Below are 17,698 nucleotides of genomic sequence, written 5' to 3'. Positions count from 1 at the left end.
CTTGAGCTCTGTCCACAGGGCCAATACTACGTTCCTTGGACGTGTGTTTACTTTTCAGTTTGGATAATACGCAGTATTACTGTGAATTACAAATTATGATGCTGTGCCCCGTGTCCTTGCATTTGTTCTTGGTAAACAAGTTCGCTATTACTTTTAGAGTGCTGCTGATGATTCAGAGTCAAAGAGCAATGAGCTGACACGAGCGGTAGATGAGCTTCACAGGCTTCTGAAAGATGCTGGAGAAGGTAAAAACAGCTTCTAGTCACAGGGAAACACACATCGGATTTCTCTGTCTTGGTGGTTTGTTACAAATGAACTGGAATTGTTTAGTGATGTTGCTTGATAGTTGAGGCAGTATGTCAGACCTTGGAAGAACATGATTCTGGGGACTGTGCCCTTATTTTAGTTCCGTTATTGGTTAATTTTGCACATTCTGCCTCTGTAAAGCAAGGATAATGTATGCCCGTTCCCTATTTCACTTGGCTGTTAAAAAGCTTTTGGTAGTTGTTGTTGGGTTTTTGTTTGTTTTAAAACATTTGAAAGAATTGGAGAACTAGGCCAATCGGGAGGAATAAACAAAATTTTGTAAGTGCTTCAGCTGTTTTAGCAGAAAAGCGGTGTAAATTTAAGATGTTTGGATTACTCCTTAAGTCTTTGTTTTCCTGTGAATTTAACGTTCTGAACTTGGTAATTAAGCTAACTTTGATTTGTAGTGTTTACGTAACCTGCTGTTAGTGGGTTGTAGAGTGAATCAGAAAAAATACGATGTTTTCTAGCAGTCTTATAGGGACAAGTGAGTGAGTTACCAGTTTTAGTACTTCATTCTAATTTTGTTTTCGATTCTCCTGCGAAGAATGAGCATTTTTCAGAAGAGGATGCTATAATATTTCATGATGAGGCTCATATTTGAAATCAAGGGAAGAGTTGAGAGAGAGAGAGAGAGAGAGAGAGCTCATCGTGTCCAATGCTCTATACGTGCCCATTTCTGTTTCATACTATTCGATGCTGTGGCGTGTAATTTCCTAACAGGCTTGCTCTTTTCCCTAATGTTCCCTAACTCGATAGCACCATTCAAGCAGAAATGTATTTGTACTCGCCCAAGCACTTAGTACACTGCTCTGCACACAGTAAGCACTCAATAAATATGATGGAGTGACTGATTTTACAATCATGGCAGTTCGATGAATGTGGCCAAGATTTGCTAATCCAGGCTCAAAACCTGGCTTGGCTTCAGAGACATTTCCAGGATCGGCCTAAATAGGGTTGTTGGCAAAGCTGCAAGGAACCAGTACGTAAGAACTTAATTTTAAAATGTTTAGGGTCTAATCCTCCTACTCTTGAAAATAACCCATGTTTTGTGTGATGTGCCTATTTAGCTAATAAAGCAACCCAGGATCATTTGATGGAAGTAGAAGAATCTAAAATGGAAATGGAAAAGGAAATGCGAGAGAAAACTGTCAAGTTAGAGAAAGAGCTAGAGAATGCTAATGACTTGCTTTCTGCTACAAAACGTAAAGGTATGACTAACATTTGCAAATTGTTTGTTTTAGCTGGGGCACTGATTGTATTGTTCTCTCCTAAATGCTCCGTACAGATCTCTGTACCTAGGGAGTTCTCAATTAATAAATTTTTTGATTGATTTGGGGCTCTTGTTGGACACTACCTGTAAATTATGTTGAACAAATGAATGGGTGACTCTGAAGTCTGTTGTGGCACCTTCGTGAAAAACTAGCCAAAGATTATTGTTGGGTTTTGATAGTTTAATATCTCTGCAAAATTCTATTGAATTGAGGGAATGGCATCACTCTTTGCACATTTGAGTGCTGCATGGGGCTACATGGAAGTGAATCATCCTGGAATTTCCAAAACAGTTTGAAGTATTACAGTGTGGCTGGGGGCGGCACGGTCTAATGAAGAGAGCGTGACCCTGGGAGTCAGGAGACCTGAGATCTATTCCCAACTCTGCCTCTTCCCTTCTCTGTCACTTTGACTGAGTCACTTAACTTTCTGTGCCTCGGTTTTCTCATCCGCGAAATCAGGTCTGAGAGCCCCTTGTGGGACAGGGAGTCCGTCAGATCTGATTATCTTGTTTCTACCATAGAGTTTAGCACATAGTACACACTTAATAATTACATAGTTGTTGTCATGATAACTAATTATTTTTGTCAGACGTTCTTGTTGCAGAAACCACATGAACAATTCAGTACCCTTTATACATTTTATCCACACCTAAGTATCACCCACATTTTTCCTTCTTAAAAAATTGAAGGTTTTTCTTTTCATGAACACAAAGCCTGATAGCTTATCACCTGCGTTCAATCTAACAGGTGCGATCCTTTCCGAAGAAGAGCTTTCAGCCATGTCTCCTACTGCAGCAGCTGTGGCTAAAATCGTTAAACCGGGAATGAAGCTCACTGAGGTAAGAATTTTTTCATTAAAGGGTTGAAATAGCTACTTCTGGGACACCTACTCTCTGCAAACATTTATCAGACTATCCCTGCTTAAATGAAGTGTTAAGTAGTTGGAAGACCCAAGGAAAATCCACGTTCTCGGTTCCTAGTTTCTTACTGCAGGCCATTTAGTTTAATATATATACTCCGTCCCGACATCTTGGCAAGACCATAGAGAATTAGAAAGTGTTTTTGTGATGGCATAATTTTATACTGCGTTATTGAAAAAGTTGTATGTTCACATGCTTCAGGATGGGTGAGTAATGTGAGGTTTGGCATAGATAAAGCCCTTGTAGTATTGCAGAACTGGGGTTTGTGGTGTAATGTAAATACCAAAAATAATAACTGATTATATTGTAAATGACAATGAACAAATACTGCAGTCCCCAATATTATCACACCTCTAACTGAAAAATCCATTTTCTCACAGTTATATAATGCCTATGTAGAAACCCAGGATCAGCTGCTGCTGGAGAAACTAGAGAACAAACGAATTAATAAATATTTAGATGAAATCGTTAAAGAAGTAGAAGCCAAAGCCCCGATTTTGAAACGCCAGCGTGAGGAGTATGAACGTGCCCAAAAGGCTGTGGCAAGTTTATCTGCTAAGCTTGAGCAAGCTATGAAGGTTGGTCTCTTTTTGCACGGTGGAGGATTATGGGAAGCCCGCTTGTCTAGTAGCGATATAACGTGTCCCTTCAACAACACCCACACACTTGGTTAAAAATCTCGCTAACGGTACTCTCTTCAAACCTACAGGATAGCTATAAGTGCCAAACCGAGCCTACTTGCTAAGGTTTTGGCAACTGCCTTAGAGTCTAGAAGTAGCCAGACTGTGACATCTGAGCGACATGTGGCTCTCTTTCACTGTTCTTCACTTGCCGTGCGGCTCACAATTATGTGATTTCTCCATGACAACAGGAGTCTGCAGTGCCTTGCGGTGGTCCGCCAGTCCAGGCTTTTCGACCAGGGTGGCTCCTTCCAAGTTGATTGAAGGGGAATATGGGAATCCTGTCCTTTTCACCCACACCCCTCCTCCCCCAACTGCCACACTCACTGCCACTGCTCACCGTTTCCTCCCCCATACCCATTCCCACAACATCCACTCGCCATGCCAAGGATAAAGAAATTTTCTTTGTGGCCCTTGGCCTTATTAGGCTTTTGGTTTACCACTCTTCAGTTCGTGAGGCTTGGCTGCTGCTGATATAGCCAATTCTGGGGTTTAACATTCACAAAAAGATTGTGGGGCAAAAGAGGGGGCTTGAAGACACTGTTGAACTTTCTGGAAGTTTATAAACAATGTTTTTGTATAGGAAATTCAACGTTTGCAAGAAGATACTGATAAAGCCAACAAACAGTCAGCTGTGCTTGAAAGAGACAATCAGAGGATGGGAGTGCAAGTAAAAGATCTTTCCCAACAGGTTAGAAAATCATTATTTTGAACTTTTTTTCCTATTACAGTAAAAGCTCTGCCATGTACCGCTTTATTAGCCGAGATTTTTCATGTCTTGGAGTAAAAGATCAACTCCAGTGCTTAGAACAGTGCTTCGCACATAGTAAGCACTTAACAAATACCATTTAAAAAAAAAAACCCTAAAAGGTGTTCCCTCTACCCAGCAAGGGGAGTTTACAGTTGTCATGTTGTTTGGGTCTCTTTCCTTCTCTATTAATAACAATAATGATAACAGTGATAATGATTGTACTTGTGAAGCATATACTATGTGTCATGCGCTGGGGTAGATACAAGATGGGTTGACAACCGCCCCGTCACATACGGGTCTCACAGTTTACGTAGGGGGTAAGAACAGGTATTGAATCCCCATTTTACACTTGAGGCACAGAGAAGGCAAGTGACTTGCCCCTGTTCACACAGAAGTGAAGGGACTGAGCCGAGTTTAGAATCTAAGTCCTCTGATTCCCAGTCTCGTGTTTTTTCCATTAAGCCACTGATGGGCATGTTTCTTCCCCTGCCACCTCATCAACCTCTGCACCCCATGGGGAAGGTTTTGATCAAGTCAAGCTGTGCGCAGGTTTGCAAGTCCTCAAGAGCCTTTCCCACAAGCTCTACTACTTGGGGGATAGCAGAGTACCTCTCTGCTTGCTGTCCTGATGAGCAAAAAGAGGTTGATGGCTTTCAGGGGTTACCTTGGCCAGCTCCAAATACCTGGATTTAAGCATGGCCAGCATCAACTAATACGTAAGCATCTCCACGATGCCTGTATTTCCCACTGTCGTCGATACCTTGCTGCCCTTTCTTTTGGGACTTTAATCCTAATGCGGCTCTTTATGTAACTATACAAAGGCTTGTAGTAATTCTTCTAGCAGTACTTCTCTAGGCTAATCCTGCATCTTAATTAACCAGCGTTCCCCATTCCTCCAGCAGGCCAGCTAATAAAAGATTCTTTTGAATTGCATACTAGTCAGTGTTATTTAATGAGTGCTTACTATTTGCAGAATCGTGGACTGAGCACTTGGGAATGTACAGTATCAGATAGAGTTGCTAGGCTCTATCCCTGCCCTTAAGGAACTTGCCATCTAGCAGGGCAGAAGGCATTAAACAGAAGGGCTGTTCTTCCAGAATGCTCATTTTGCAACAACTCTGTACCCAATGACATTTGTTTTAAAAACCAGTTCTCAAAAGGAAATGTATTAATGATGAATTCAATTGGAAATTCTCACAGATAAGAGTGCTCTTAATGGAGCTTGAAGAAGCAAGAGGCAATCATGTAATTCGAGATGAAGAAGTGAGCTCTGCTGATATCAGCAGTTCATCTGAAGTAATATCACAGTATCTAGTTTCCTACAGAAATATTGAAGAACTTCAGCAACAGAATCAACGCCTTTTGGTGGCACTTCGAGAATTAGGGGAGACTAGAGAAAGAGAAGAACAAGAAACGACTTCCTCAAAGTAAGAATTCTTTTGAGTTGATGCCTTTATCCTCAGAAGTCTCTTTCCTTTCCTTGACTGATAAATATCCCTTTGCTCTTCTGAGTGTACCAGAATAGGTGGAAACTTTTTAGAAAAGAGTGCACGCACCTGACTTTTCCAGGCAATGGTGTGCCCAGGAGATTCCAGTGGAAGGAGAAAAGACATGTTTCTGTACAGTTAAACAGTTTTCAGTTGTGAGCCTTAGATACTTGTGAGCTTTGTTGTGATGGCGTTCTAACAGGGGTGAGGGTTAGTGGAAATTCCCTCCCTCAATAAGTTCCTTACAGTTGGAAAGAGTTATTTAAGAAGCCATCCTTCTTCCAGCCCTGGAAAACTTAGAAATTGGTCAACAAGCGTTTCCTATTGAAAAGGAGCCAGAAATAGACAGTCTTACTATTCACACTCTTTGCAGATGGGCAGCCTGGTATTTCCATGACTGTGTAAGTGTTCTGCATTTCATCTGCTAGGGAGATCAAAGATAGTTCATAAATGGCCTGCCCTTCTTCTAAATCTGGAGTGTGGCTGAGGGAAGAGAAGATAGAGAACAAGGAGGTGTGCAGTTGATGGCCGGCCTATGCGTAGCATAAATTCACCTGACCCTTCATTCAGTGAAGCAAACTAATTTCTCTAAACACAGGATTACCGAACTACAAGTTCAACTGGAGAGTTCGTTAACTGAATTGGAACAGTTGCGTGAGTCAAGGCATCATCAGATGCAGCTTGTGGATTCGATAGTCCGCCAGCGTGATATGTACCGGATATTATTGTCCCAGACGACAGGAGTTGTCATTCCACTACAAGGTAGGTCTCTTGTTTCGAAGAATTCCCTAACTGCGTGTTTCTGGATGTAGATTAGGGAATGGGATGCCGAAGAAGGGACTTCCACACTTACGGCAGTGTAGTTTCACTTCTGAAAAAGTCGCGTACTGTTGTTAAAAACCCATTCTCCTCTAAATTGTTCAGTGTAGTTTTTCGCACCGCTATGGTCTTGTCTTCTATCCCTAAAGTGTGGGAGGCAAACATAACAATCACACGAGTGGCTATTTTATTTACTTTCTATTCTATATTGTGAGGAAACATACAGCCACATTTTATTAAATGCAAGATACCCTGTTAAGGGATTAAAACCCTTTTATGTGTAATGATAATCAGTATAACCGTATCCTGATTCTCTTTTATGAAGCTTCAAGTTTGGAGGAGATTTCTTTGACATCGACGCCCAGACGTTCTTCAGGAGTGCCTCAGGCCATCTCAACTCCAGCTCCAGGGTCTCTGAACGAGTCAGCGGAGGCCGTGGAAGCAAAGGCTGCACTCAAACAGGTATAGGTGCACCTTTATTCTTGGTGGTCAAGTGAATATAGGAAAAATAACAATAAGTTAAACCATGTTTCAAATACTTAGCTGCAGGAAATGTTTGAGAACTACAAGAAAGAAAAGGCAGAAAACGACAAAATACAAAATGAACAACATGAGAAACTTCAAGAACAAGTTACAGATTTGCGGTCTCAGAACACCAAAATATCCACACAGCTTGATTTTGCTTCTAAGCGGTAAGTGGATATTTATTATGTAAGATGCTATGCTGGAGAAGGTGAATTGTTTTGAATTTCGTATTTTGTTCAAATGCCATGGAAATATAAATCATTAGTCTGGGGTAGGTGTAATGCATGATTTAATCTATCGTATTAACACAGCAAAGGTGGTGGTTGTCCGGAAACATGGAAAATTAACCTGGCCCTTTCCACTCCCCCTGAGGAGCAGTAGAAAGAGCAGAGAAGGGGCTGGCTGGGAGAGTTTCAGGAAACAGAGACGGGGAGCATGGGAGCTAACTGGCCCTGAAATCCTGGAGGAGACAGGCCAGAGCCAAGCTCCCATGATCACGTTTCTTTCAGTGCCCCCAGCCCTCCTCCTTTTTATTCTGGGACAGCTTTCTGCACCTGCTACTGCCCTCACAATTATCCCATTTTTTCATGAGATCTTTAGACTAGTTAGTATTTGCCCTGAAGCGTATTTTAGTTGGAATGCAAAAGCGTCCTTTTTCAGTATGCCAGAGATGCATTTTTGCATAAATGTTCCCTAAATCACTGGCGTTTTTCTTATCACCTATTGGAATCAAATCAGAAAATGAGAATATCGGTAATTTTAGCGTGCTGTATTGAAAAAGGGAGGAATGTAAGAATCAAATGGGAAGGGGAATGATACCTTTGAGGGCTCGATTTGATTGTACTTATAATGGTTTCTCTAATGCTTTTCATGAAGTTATGAAATGCTTCAGGACAATGTTGAGGGCTATCGTCGGGAAATAACGTCCTTACAAGAGAGGAACCAGAAGCTTACCGCGACAACTCAAAAACAGGAACAGATCATCAATTCGATGACGCAAGACTTGAGAGGAGCAAATGAAAAGTTAGCTGTAGCAGAGGTAAGTAAGGGGAATAAGGGGAGAACTCCCCTTCCACCGAGTTGGCTACTACCCCTCCCTGGGAATACAGTTTCAGTGGCCACCCCTTTCCCCCCACCTCCACCCTTGGGTCCACAGCTCCAGGACCTCTGTGGCCTGGCTCTAGCTAGCCATTCCCCGATCCCACAGGGGACGGGGCTTCAAGCTGCCCAACAGACTGGATGCGATGAGGAGGCTCCAAGACTAATGTAGCCCATCCTCCGGTGACTCCTCTCGTTGGGGACAGATGGCAGAGTACAAGGTTTTGAAGACTGTAAGCTCGTTGTGGTCAGGGAATGTGTCTGTTATATTGTACTTCCCCAAGTGCTTAATAGAGTGCTCTGCACACAGTACGGGCTGAATAAATGCAAGTGAATGAATGAAAGTCTTCCAAGTGGAAAGCAGAGGACCCAAGGAGCTTGGCCTTTATGGCCCGAGTCTATAGATTTTTCGTAGTCACAATTCCCAGCTGGCCAAGCAGAGTATATTTGGCTTTCCCAAAAGCCCATGTTGCTGCCTGGTAGAGGTGGCCATGGAGAAGCATTTATTTCATGAATAACATAGCTCTTCCTCCTCGTAGGCTGCCTCCTGCCACTTCTCAGCAGTAATTCCTCTGAGCCTTATGGGGAGGCTGTTGTGGGCAGGGAGTGAGTCTGTTTATTGTTCTGTTGTACTCTCCCAAGTGCTTGATACAGTGCTTTGCATATGGTAAGCCTCAGATACGATCGAATGAATGAATGCTCAAGGCCCCATCCCACATGTGGTAGCCACAGGAACATTGGTCTGCACCTAGTGTAACTGATTTTAGTAGTCCTCCCCCGATAAACTGTAAGCTCCTTATGGGCAGGGATTGTATCTAGCAATTGTTTTTATATTGTACTCTCCCAAGCACTGGAATACCATCGATTGATTAATTTAAACTGGAGAAACAGTCTTCCTCCCTTCCATATTTGTCATATCTTCCACCTTTGCCTCATTTTTCCAGGTCAGTCTAGCTCTCGACAGGGATTGATGGATGGTTTAAATATTCTGTCCTAGATTGTCCACTTAGCGTAACTAATCAGAGTGTATATTAAAGTCATTAGTTACATCTGTGTACTAAGGGAGAAATATTTTTATTAGAATTTGTGCTTTGAGGGCAGAGATAATTTGTTCGTAATGCGTTCAGAAACTAGAGCAGTGCTGTGCACTAAATGCATTATCCAAACAGTCTTCAGCAATTGTTTAAAGATTTGTTATAAATGCTTTCTGCCTCAAGGTGAGAACGGAAAGCTTGAAGAAAGAAAAGGAAATGTTGAAATTATCAGAAGTCCGTCTGTCTCAGCAGCGAGAGTCTTTATTAGCAGAACAAAGGGGACAAAATCTACTACTTACTAATCTGCAAACAATTCAGGTAATCATGAAACGTATACTAAAATGATTAGGTGTATTTCACTGAAGGTTCTTAATTCAACTCACTGGAAGACTTGTGAAATGGTAATCTTCATCATTCTTGCCTGTGTCACTATTTGTCAGCTTCAGGATGATATTTTAAGGTTAAAATACTCAATGTGTTGCTTGAAAGTCACATTTTAGAAATTTTGTTCTGACCAAAATATAATTTTTTAACGATGGCTGTCTATCACTCGGCAGTTCCAGTATTCTCATCCTTAATTTGAGAGTGAACATGTTTCATCAAGCCCTGCTATCTTATTCCCAACCCTGAATTTAAAAATTAGTCTTTTGACTTTTGCTCTGAGGCCAACTAGAGTGTAATATTTTTATTTGAGATTTTACTTTTTTGAGGCAATTTCAGTTTTCTGAACACTGAGCATTGTTCCATTCTTTTCAGGTACAGTTATTATGTTATAAAGAGTATCATGGGCAAGAGATAAAGTGTAGCCAATCTTTTCTTTGTCTTAGGGAATCCTGGAGAGAGCGGAGACGGAAAGCAAGCAGAGGTATAATAACCAGATTGATAAGCTCGAGCGGGAGATCTCCCAGTTAAAGAAAAAGTTGGAAAGTGAAGTTGAGCAAAGACATACTCTTACCAGGAATCAAGAGGTAAGTATTAAGTATCTCTGCGCAAGTTGTTATAGTCCATATTATTAGGGAAAATTTTCCAACAGTGCTCTAGGCCCAGATCCCTTAGTTCTTTTCATTTGAGGCCTACGTTGTTGGTGAGTCAGCCTAATGGTGACATTGAAAGAGGTCACGATGGTCAACAGCTCAAGTAGCCATGATGAGGGAAAGTTGAGTCTCCTTTAAGAATCAATCCGTCAATGGTATTTGAGTGCCTACTGTGTGCAGAGTTGGTTTGACACATTTGCTGCCCACAATGAGCATACAGTCTAGAGGGGGAGACATTCTTATAAATAAATATATTACAGTTCCAAACATAAGTGCTGTGGGGCTGAGGATGGGTGACTGTCAATTACCCAAAGAGGAACTGATGCAAAGAGTACAGTTACCCAGAAGGGAGAGGGAGTTGGGTAAAAGAGGGCTTAATTGGGGAAGGCCATCTGGAGATGTGACCTTAATAAGGTTCTGAAGGTGGAAGAGTTTGGTGTAGCTGTATTATGACTAGCTAAATCTTTAGTATCCAAGTCACAAGACTTTGCCTTAGTCTTTCATTCTGAAATTTCAGCTGGAATATAATATTTTTATTTGAAATTTTACTTTCTTGAGGCATTATCACTTCTGAACATTGTGATTCCATTCTTTTCAAGTGCGGTTATTTTCAAGACTATTATTGAGAAGCTCTTTAGATTAACTACCCCTAACATAATTTGTCTGCCTTGCCTTCATAGGTTCATCTTTTAGACACAAAGAGACAGCTCGAGACGGAAATGAGCCTCCATTCAAATACAAAAGAGCTATTAAAAAATTCACAAAAAGAAATTACTACATTGAAACAGCAGCTTCATAATATCGAAGCTCAGCTTGCTGCCCAGTCAGCCCAGAGAACTGGAAAAGGTAAAAATGTGAATGTATATGTTTGTTTTAATCAAGCTGTATTGGTTCATGTGACAAAGTCATGATGTTTAAAATTTCCTTGCGGATCCTGCAAAACTAAAAAAGAAATGAATTTATCATCTCATCCATTTACTTCTCATAGATGGTGTCTGAGTAGGGCAACTAGTTAGGTTTTGTGTATTTCTTACATATCCTGATTCTTCCAACTTGACTACCTTGTGTCTACCCCAGCTCTGAGTACTGTGCTTAATTAATGCCATAAAAAAAGTCTTATTGAAGACATTTATTCAAGCGTCTTAAAATGCTGCTGTTATAAGAGATTGTACATAGAAAGAGCTTATGTTTGCATTTAATTGTGAGAATTTTGACTTTTAGGGAAGGCTACCAGTGAAGATATAGATGATCTTAGAAGCCAACTTAGACAAGCTGAAGAACTGGTTAACGACTTGAAGGAGAGACTCAAGACAACCACTAGTAACGTGGAACAGTATCGAGCTATGGTTCTGAGTCTGGAGGAATCCCTTAATAAGGAAAAACAGGTAGGAATGATTGGAAGATCAATAACCTTTTAAATATGTCGACACTGGCTAGACCCTCTGTTTAGTAATAGGTTTAGTTGTTGCTTGAGTCGCTTCCCATATAAGCTTCTTAGAAAATGTGGGTAAATATTCTATTTGACTCCTGTTTGGACCTTTTCATTTATTTGGTCGCCTGTAATGTTGATGCCTCATAGTTTGGTCCAGGACCCTTGCCTTTTTAAGAAGAGTGGATGATTTGCTGCCTATTTGAATATTGATTTTGCCTTTTGAAATGTGGTCTCTAGAGTCATAAAAGTGAATAAGAACATTTGTAATGTATACAGCCTTACCTGCAGTGTTTCCTCGTTAGTTTAATTTTGTGTTTAAATTTGAGAAAATTCATCTCAGTGTTGAAATAGTATTGAAACAGTCAGAGAATCTTAACCAAAATAGTAATGTAATACTGTGTACTCTGCAATGTATTAATTTTACCAACTAAGACACAGTTTCTCCTTTTGGTCTTTGCCCTTTTTGGATGGTGATGAAGGTGACAGAAGAGGTCCGTAAGAATATTGAAGCCCGTTTAAAGGATTCTGCTGAGTATCAGGCACAGCTAGAAAAGAAGCTGATGGAAGCTGAAAAGGAAAAACAAGAACTTCAAGATGATAAGCGGAAAGCTGTCGAGAGCATGGAGCAACAGGTAAAGTGCACTTAAGATTGATTTAATTTCCCTTTCTCTAGACAATTATCAGACACTTCAGATTTCCTCAGATCTTTGTTTTTTGCTCTCTTGAATTTGACATGACTTGTCTGAATTTCCAATCATATTCCTGTAATAGGTAGACACGAGAGGTATCTCTTTTTGGCCCTTATTATAGTCATCTGCCAGAGTTAGAGCCTGAAGTTTCCAAAATTACAAGGAATGTATTCAGGTTACTTTCAAGGTGTATGAATCAATCAGTCAATCAATCAATCAGTCAATCGTATTTATTGAGCGCTTACTGTGTGCAGTGCACTGTACTAAGCGCTTGGGAAGCACAAGTTGGCAACATATAGAGACAGTTTCTACCCAACAGTGGGCTCACAGTCTAAAAGGGGGAGACAGAGAACAAAACCAAACATACTAACAAAATAAAGTAAATAGAATAGATATGCACAAATAAAATAAATGAATAAATAGAGTAATAAATATGTACAAACATATATACATATATACAGGTGCTGTGGGGAAGGGAAGAAGGTAAGGTGGGGAGGATGGAGAGGGGGACGAGGAGGAGAGGAAGGAAGGGGCTCAGTCTGGGAAGGCCTCCTGGAGGAGGTGAGCTCTCAGTAGGGCCTTGAAGGGAGGAAGAGAGCTAATACGAAGATATGCCTAAGATATGAATATATCTTAGGCATGCTATCTGAACAACAATTGAAGGAACCACCCAATTTTTTTCTCTAAAAGGTTCTCAATGCCTGTTCATCATGTTTCAAATGAATTTTCAAAGGTAGTGTGTTATAGGTTGAAATGAAGTGCTAAGTTACCACGGTAAGCATTGCTACAAACAGGTAGTATTCTGATAGTCAAAGGCCACAGATTTGACCAGCTTATTTGAGGGAGTGTGCTTGTAGTGAAATGTTGGGATTCTTGGGCCCTTTTTTTTTGGAGGGGAATATCGCTGGAGGTCATTATTTGCCAGATTGTAATGAATTTCCATCTTAAATTTAGTCTCCCTGAGACTGTTCAAAGCAATTTTGTTGAGATTTAAATTTAGTAGTTGCTTATGAAGTGAACACTCAGTTCAGCCCTGTATTTGTTTTATTTGCTGTTTAGCTGTCGGAGTTAAAGAAGAGCCTCACTAATGTTCAAAATGAAGTCCAGGAAGCTCTCCAGAGAGCAAGCACAGCCTTAAGTAATGAGCAGCAAGCCAGGCGTGACTGTCAGGAACAAGTAAGTTTCACCGCATGAGTAATGTTCGCCTAAGTAGGCCTAGTTCAAAGACATAGATAACAAAAATATCCAACCCATTATTCTACGAACAGAATTTTTCCTTGCAAATCCCCTGATTTTCTGGAGACCAAGAAGAAAATGTTGCAGGCCATGGGGTAGTGAAAGTTGTGGTACCTTAATGTCACTAGACTTTGTGGTTTAGATTTTTTTTAGGACTTGCACCATCCCTTGTCTGATGTCAGCAGACAAGGGGAATTTGGGGCTCCTGTCCTCCAAAACTCTGGAAGTTATAGGCTCAGCCTGGGTCAAATAATAATAATAATTGGAGTATTTAAGAGTTACAGTGTGCCAGGGACTGTTTGGGGTCAATACAAGGTAATCAGGCCAGACACCGTCCGTGTCCCATAGTTGAATAGTCTGAGGGAGAAGAGAGATTTAATCCCATTTTATAGATGAGAAAACTAGAACTCAGAGAAGTGACTTGCCTGAGGTCTCAGCAGGAAAACGGCAGAGCCGAAACCCAGGTCCTCTGTCTCCAAAACACGTGCTCTATCCACCAGTCCACGCTGCTTCTTGCTGCTCCAGGGATCGACTGTTCTGCTCCAAGTTCCAGCAGTAGCAGAACAAAGAAGAATTGTAACTGTATTTGCCACCCTTCCCCTCTGCTCCCTCTTGCATTAGGCATTCAGCAGGTGAGGAGTCCTAGCCAGTCCACCTGTCCAACTGCACTGAGTTGGGACCTGCAGTCCTTGCCAGGCTATGGAGAGCAATGGAGAAAAGAAAGAAGAGAACCTCTTTTCTTCCCCTTTCAGAGAGTTCCTTTCCCAGCTTTTCTTCCCCTTTCAGAGAGTTCCTTTCCCAGCTTTTGTGCTCTGGACAGGAATCGAGAGAGACAATCTCATAGTCCTTACTTGCTTTAGCTCACCACTGGGATGGAGCATAAGATATGGATGCAGAAAGAGAAAGAAGTAATATCCTTTTCCTTTGCCATCCTTTTCTGCCTCCCTTTTTTCCCCTCAGTCGTATTTAGTTACTTAGGAACTTGTCTTTTTTAAGGAATTAGGAGGGTGGTTTATCTAACTAATCAACGTTCATAGTAGCAATACTCAGATAAGTACAGTACTCCAGTCCTTTAGTGGAGCAAAGCTGTTGTTTCCTTATGGCAAATCCTGTCTAATTTTGGAACTTGGTTTGCAGGCTAAAATAGCTGTAGAAGCTCAGAATAAGTACGAACGGGAATTGATGCTCCATGCGGCTGACGTCGAGGCCTTACAGGCTGCCAAAGAACAGGTCGGGAGGAACTCCGCCGTCCGACAGCAGTTGGAAGAAGTAGCCCAGAAAGCGGAAGCACAGTTGCTGGAGTGTAAAGCCTCTTGGGAGGAAAGGGAAAGAATGTCAAAGGTATGCTCCCGTGAAATGGTAATTTTACATCAAAGTAAATGGGTATTTTTTAAAAGACTTTGGGAATGAGAATTGAGAGGCCCATTGTTACGAGACTCTTGATTTACAGGATGAAGTTGCCAAGCAGGCGTCTCGCTGCGAGGATTTAGAGAAACAAAACAGGCTGCTGCATGATCAGATTGAAAAATTAAGTGACAAGATGGTGACTTCTATCAAAGAAGGCGTTCAGGGTCCACTAAATGTTTCTCTCAATGAAGAAGGAAAGTCTCAGGAGCAAATCCTAGAAATTCTCAGGTAAATTAAGTACTTCAAGTCATTTTTTTCTTCAGCTGAGCCCGTCTTGATTTCCTACAGGACTGGGATGGAAAGGGACGGGTAGCCATCAGACAGACACATGTATTATTAACCCTTAAATCAATCTCAGTACGCACACGGAATTCTAGGTAAGCACAGTTTCATCGTTGCTTCTGCACTTTACCAGAGGAAACTCTGTTCTCTGTCCTGGGGCCACCTGGTCCTGAGGAGTCTCGAAGTGAGAGAAGAATTACCCTGTGTGCTTTCTATTAGGCTAAATAGGTCTGTGGGCTAGGCCTGCTTGTTCAGGACTCTGCCTTTTGGTATTCAGGTAGGACACCTGAGAGAAGTGTATTCTTTTCAAATCACCAGAATGATTAAACAGCTTGCAGAGAGTAAGTACTTCAGTAGCTGTTATTTTAAGATGTGTTATTTCTGTATTTCAGGTTCATCCGGCGAGAGAAGGAGATTGCAGAGACCAGATTTGAGGTAGCTCAGGTGGAGAGTTTACGTTACCGGCAACGAGTGGAGCTCCTGGAAAGGGAGATTCAAGAACTCCAAGATAGTCTGACTGCAGAGAGGGAGAAGGTCCAGGTATGTAGGCTAATATTTTAGTCAGTGGGATTTTTTTCCCCTCTTGAATCTGTTTTCATTTTACCATACCTTCAAAGATCCCTCCTTTCAAACTAGGCTCTCCTAATTATGAATTTTCTCAGTTTCAAAATAAACTGGTATATAACCCAGATTTTTTCGATTCGGCCACCCCAGCCTGATGAGTGGGTGGTTTATATCTGGCTCACTACCCCACATTTTCCTTTTGGCCAGGCACAAACTCGTAGGCTCTGGTCAGGAAAGAGGCAACCATGTGTGTTTGGGTGCAGCGGGCACTGTTAATTCTCTACGTGCCTGGGATTTATTATCTATACAGTAGCACATGGGTTTCTGTTCATATTCATTCAATCAATCGTATTTATTGAGTGCTTACTGTGTGCACAGCACTGTACTAAGCACTTGGGAAGTACAAGTCTGCAACATATAGAGACGGTCCCTACCCAGCAACGAGCTCACAGTTCATATGTCAACAGTTACAGAGAAGTAACAGAGAAGTTACAGAGAAGAGAAGTTACAGAGAAGCAGCATGGCTCAGTGGAAAAGAACATGGGCTTTGGAGTCAGAGGTCATGGGTTCAAATTCCGGCCCCGCCAATTGCCAGCTGTGTGACTTTGGGCAAGTCGCTTAACTTCTCTGGGCCTCAGTTACCTCATCTGTAAAATGGGGATTAAGACTGTGAGCCCCCCATGGGACAACCTGATCACCTTGTAACCTTCCCAGCGCTTAGAACAGTGCTTTGCACATAGTAAGCGCTTAATAAATGCCATTATTATTATATATGAAAATGCCCCAGACAGGAGCCCAACCATGCCAGAAATGGAAAGGGGGTAAAAGTTTTTGTCCCAGTCTCCAGCCAAGCTGGACTCTAGTTTTTTTTTCCCCACATATAGTTACCCTTTTGAAGTACTGTCAAGGAATGAATAAGGTAAAAAAAAACTCAAAGAAACAGGATTTAAACTTGAGAGGCATTAAATCCATTTCAATGCATTGTAAAATAGACAAGAACTGTCACATTTCAGGATGCTTATAGGAGTGGGTTGTGGGCATTCAAACAGAACTCCCATTAAAGTATCTCTAACTTATTAAAAAAAATCTTTTAGGTAACCGCAAAAACAATGGCTCAGCATGAAGAACTAATGAAGAAAACGGAGACCATGAATGTAGTTATCGAGACCAATAAAATGTTGAGAGAAGAGAAGGAGAGGCTGGAGCAAGAATTACAACAAATGCAAGCCAAGGTTAGTTGGGGGTGGCCTCGGTCTACTCTTGGCCATTCCACGCCCCCTGCCCATTCCGGTGGCTTAGTGGTTTAGGTCTTCCCTTCAGACAGGAGTAGCTACTGGATGGATACTCCTGCCCGCTCTCTGCAGTTCTCCTTGACCTTTTCTGCCTCTGCAGCCTAAGTGCCAATGCAGAGCCCTGTGACCTGAATATAGCAAGAAGGGAATGGAAGTCCTGATCCTCCAAGGCATACCGTCAGGAGGATCACCCGTTTTGGTCATCAGATCCAGTCAGAATATCTGAAGAGAACCCATTGAAGAAATCCGTTTTATCTTTTTAGGTTCGAAAACTAGAACTAGATATCCTACCCTTGCAAGAATCAAATGCCGAACTGAGTGAGAAAAGTGGAATGCTGCAGGCAGAGAAGAAGTTGCTAGAAGAGGATGTCAAACGCTGGAAAGTGCGGACTCAGGTAGGTGTGATTTTCCTTCTTCCTTAAACTGTGTTACTGTTCATCGGCCACAGCCTTTGTCCTTTTGGGCACAGTACTCTATCGGCCATTTGCATCAAACGAGAAAAGGCACAGTCCCTACGCTCAAAGAGTTGTAATGTTCGTAAATGTGTTTTACACAAATGGGGTCAATGGCTTATTTAAAAATCCTATTCCATTTTGCTTGATGATGTGTACTAGAAAGCCTCATGATACTTCTGTCTGGATTTATATATACCACTCCCCTTTCGCTAAATTGTCCCAGAGTGATGCAGAGGTAACATATGACCTTAACACTTGTTTGCTTCTATGTTTAGTTTAACACTTGAAAGAAAGGCACAGTTTTTTTTAAAACATATCTTTGAATATCTGAGTTTGGTAATGTCTTTAGTGGTGATTGCAAGACATCTTTTTCCAACATCAGGTTTTTCTCTCAGTAATACAAGCAAACTTCC

General features: G+C 41.5%; 1 protein-coding gene across 2 annotated transcripts in view; it reads left to right on the top strand.

Annotated features, from left to right (window-relative positions):
• Window positions 1–17,698, top strand: part of TPR (translocated promoter region, nuclear basket protein) — a 55,757-nt gene that overhangs the window by 10,431 nt on the left and 27,628 nt on the right. For both annotated transcript variants that reach the window (XM_038757717.1, XM_038757716.1), the window contains exons 9-29: window positions 158–245; window positions 1,377–1,517; window positions 2,328–2,419; window positions 2,881–3,078; window positions 3,764–3,871; window positions 5,132–5,358; window positions 6,017–6,180; window positions 6,563–6,699; window positions 6,781–6,929; window positions 7,639–7,801; window positions 9,078–9,212; window positions 9,722–9,862; window positions 10,609–10,774; window positions 11,150–11,313; window positions 11,840–11,992; window positions 13,109–13,225; window positions 14,423–14,626; window positions 14,736–14,920; window positions 15,367–15,514; window positions 16,633–16,770; window positions 17,094–17,225. In XM_038757717.1, coding sequence (XP_038613645.1) covers window positions 158–245; window positions 1,377–1,517; window positions 2,328–2,419; window positions 2,881–3,078; window positions 3,764–3,871; window positions 5,132–5,358; window positions 6,017–6,180; window positions 6,563–6,699; window positions 6,781–6,929; window positions 7,639–7,801; window positions 9,078–9,212; window positions 9,722–9,862; window positions 10,609–10,774; window positions 11,150–11,313; window positions 11,840–11,992; window positions 13,109–13,225; window positions 14,423–14,626; window positions 14,736–14,920; window positions 15,367–15,514; window positions 16,633–16,770; window positions 17,094–17,225 — 3,150 coding nt within the window. The remainder of the gene's footprint in view (window positions 1–157; window positions 246–1,376; window positions 1,518–2,327; window positions 2,420–2,880; window positions 3,079–3,763; window positions 3,872–5,131; window positions 5,359–6,016; window positions 6,181–6,562; window positions 6,700–6,780; window positions 6,930–7,638; window positions 7,802–9,077; window positions 9,213–9,721; window positions 9,863–10,608; window positions 10,775–11,149; window positions 11,314–11,839; window positions 11,993–13,108; window positions 13,226–14,422; window positions 14,627–14,735; window positions 14,921–15,366; window positions 15,515–16,632; window positions 16,771–17,093; window positions 17,226–17,698) is intronic.

This window comes from Tachyglossus aculeatus, chromosome 16 (genome assembly GCF_015852505.1).
Source record: "Tachyglossus aculeatus isolate mTacAcu1 chromosome 16, mTacAcu1.pri, whole genome shotgun sequence".
Taxonomy (NCBI): Eukaryota; Metazoa; Chordata; class Mammalia; order Monotremata; family Tachyglossidae; genus Tachyglossus; species Tachyglossus aculeatus.
This window is presented reverse-complemented; position numbering and strand designations above follow the sequence as displayed.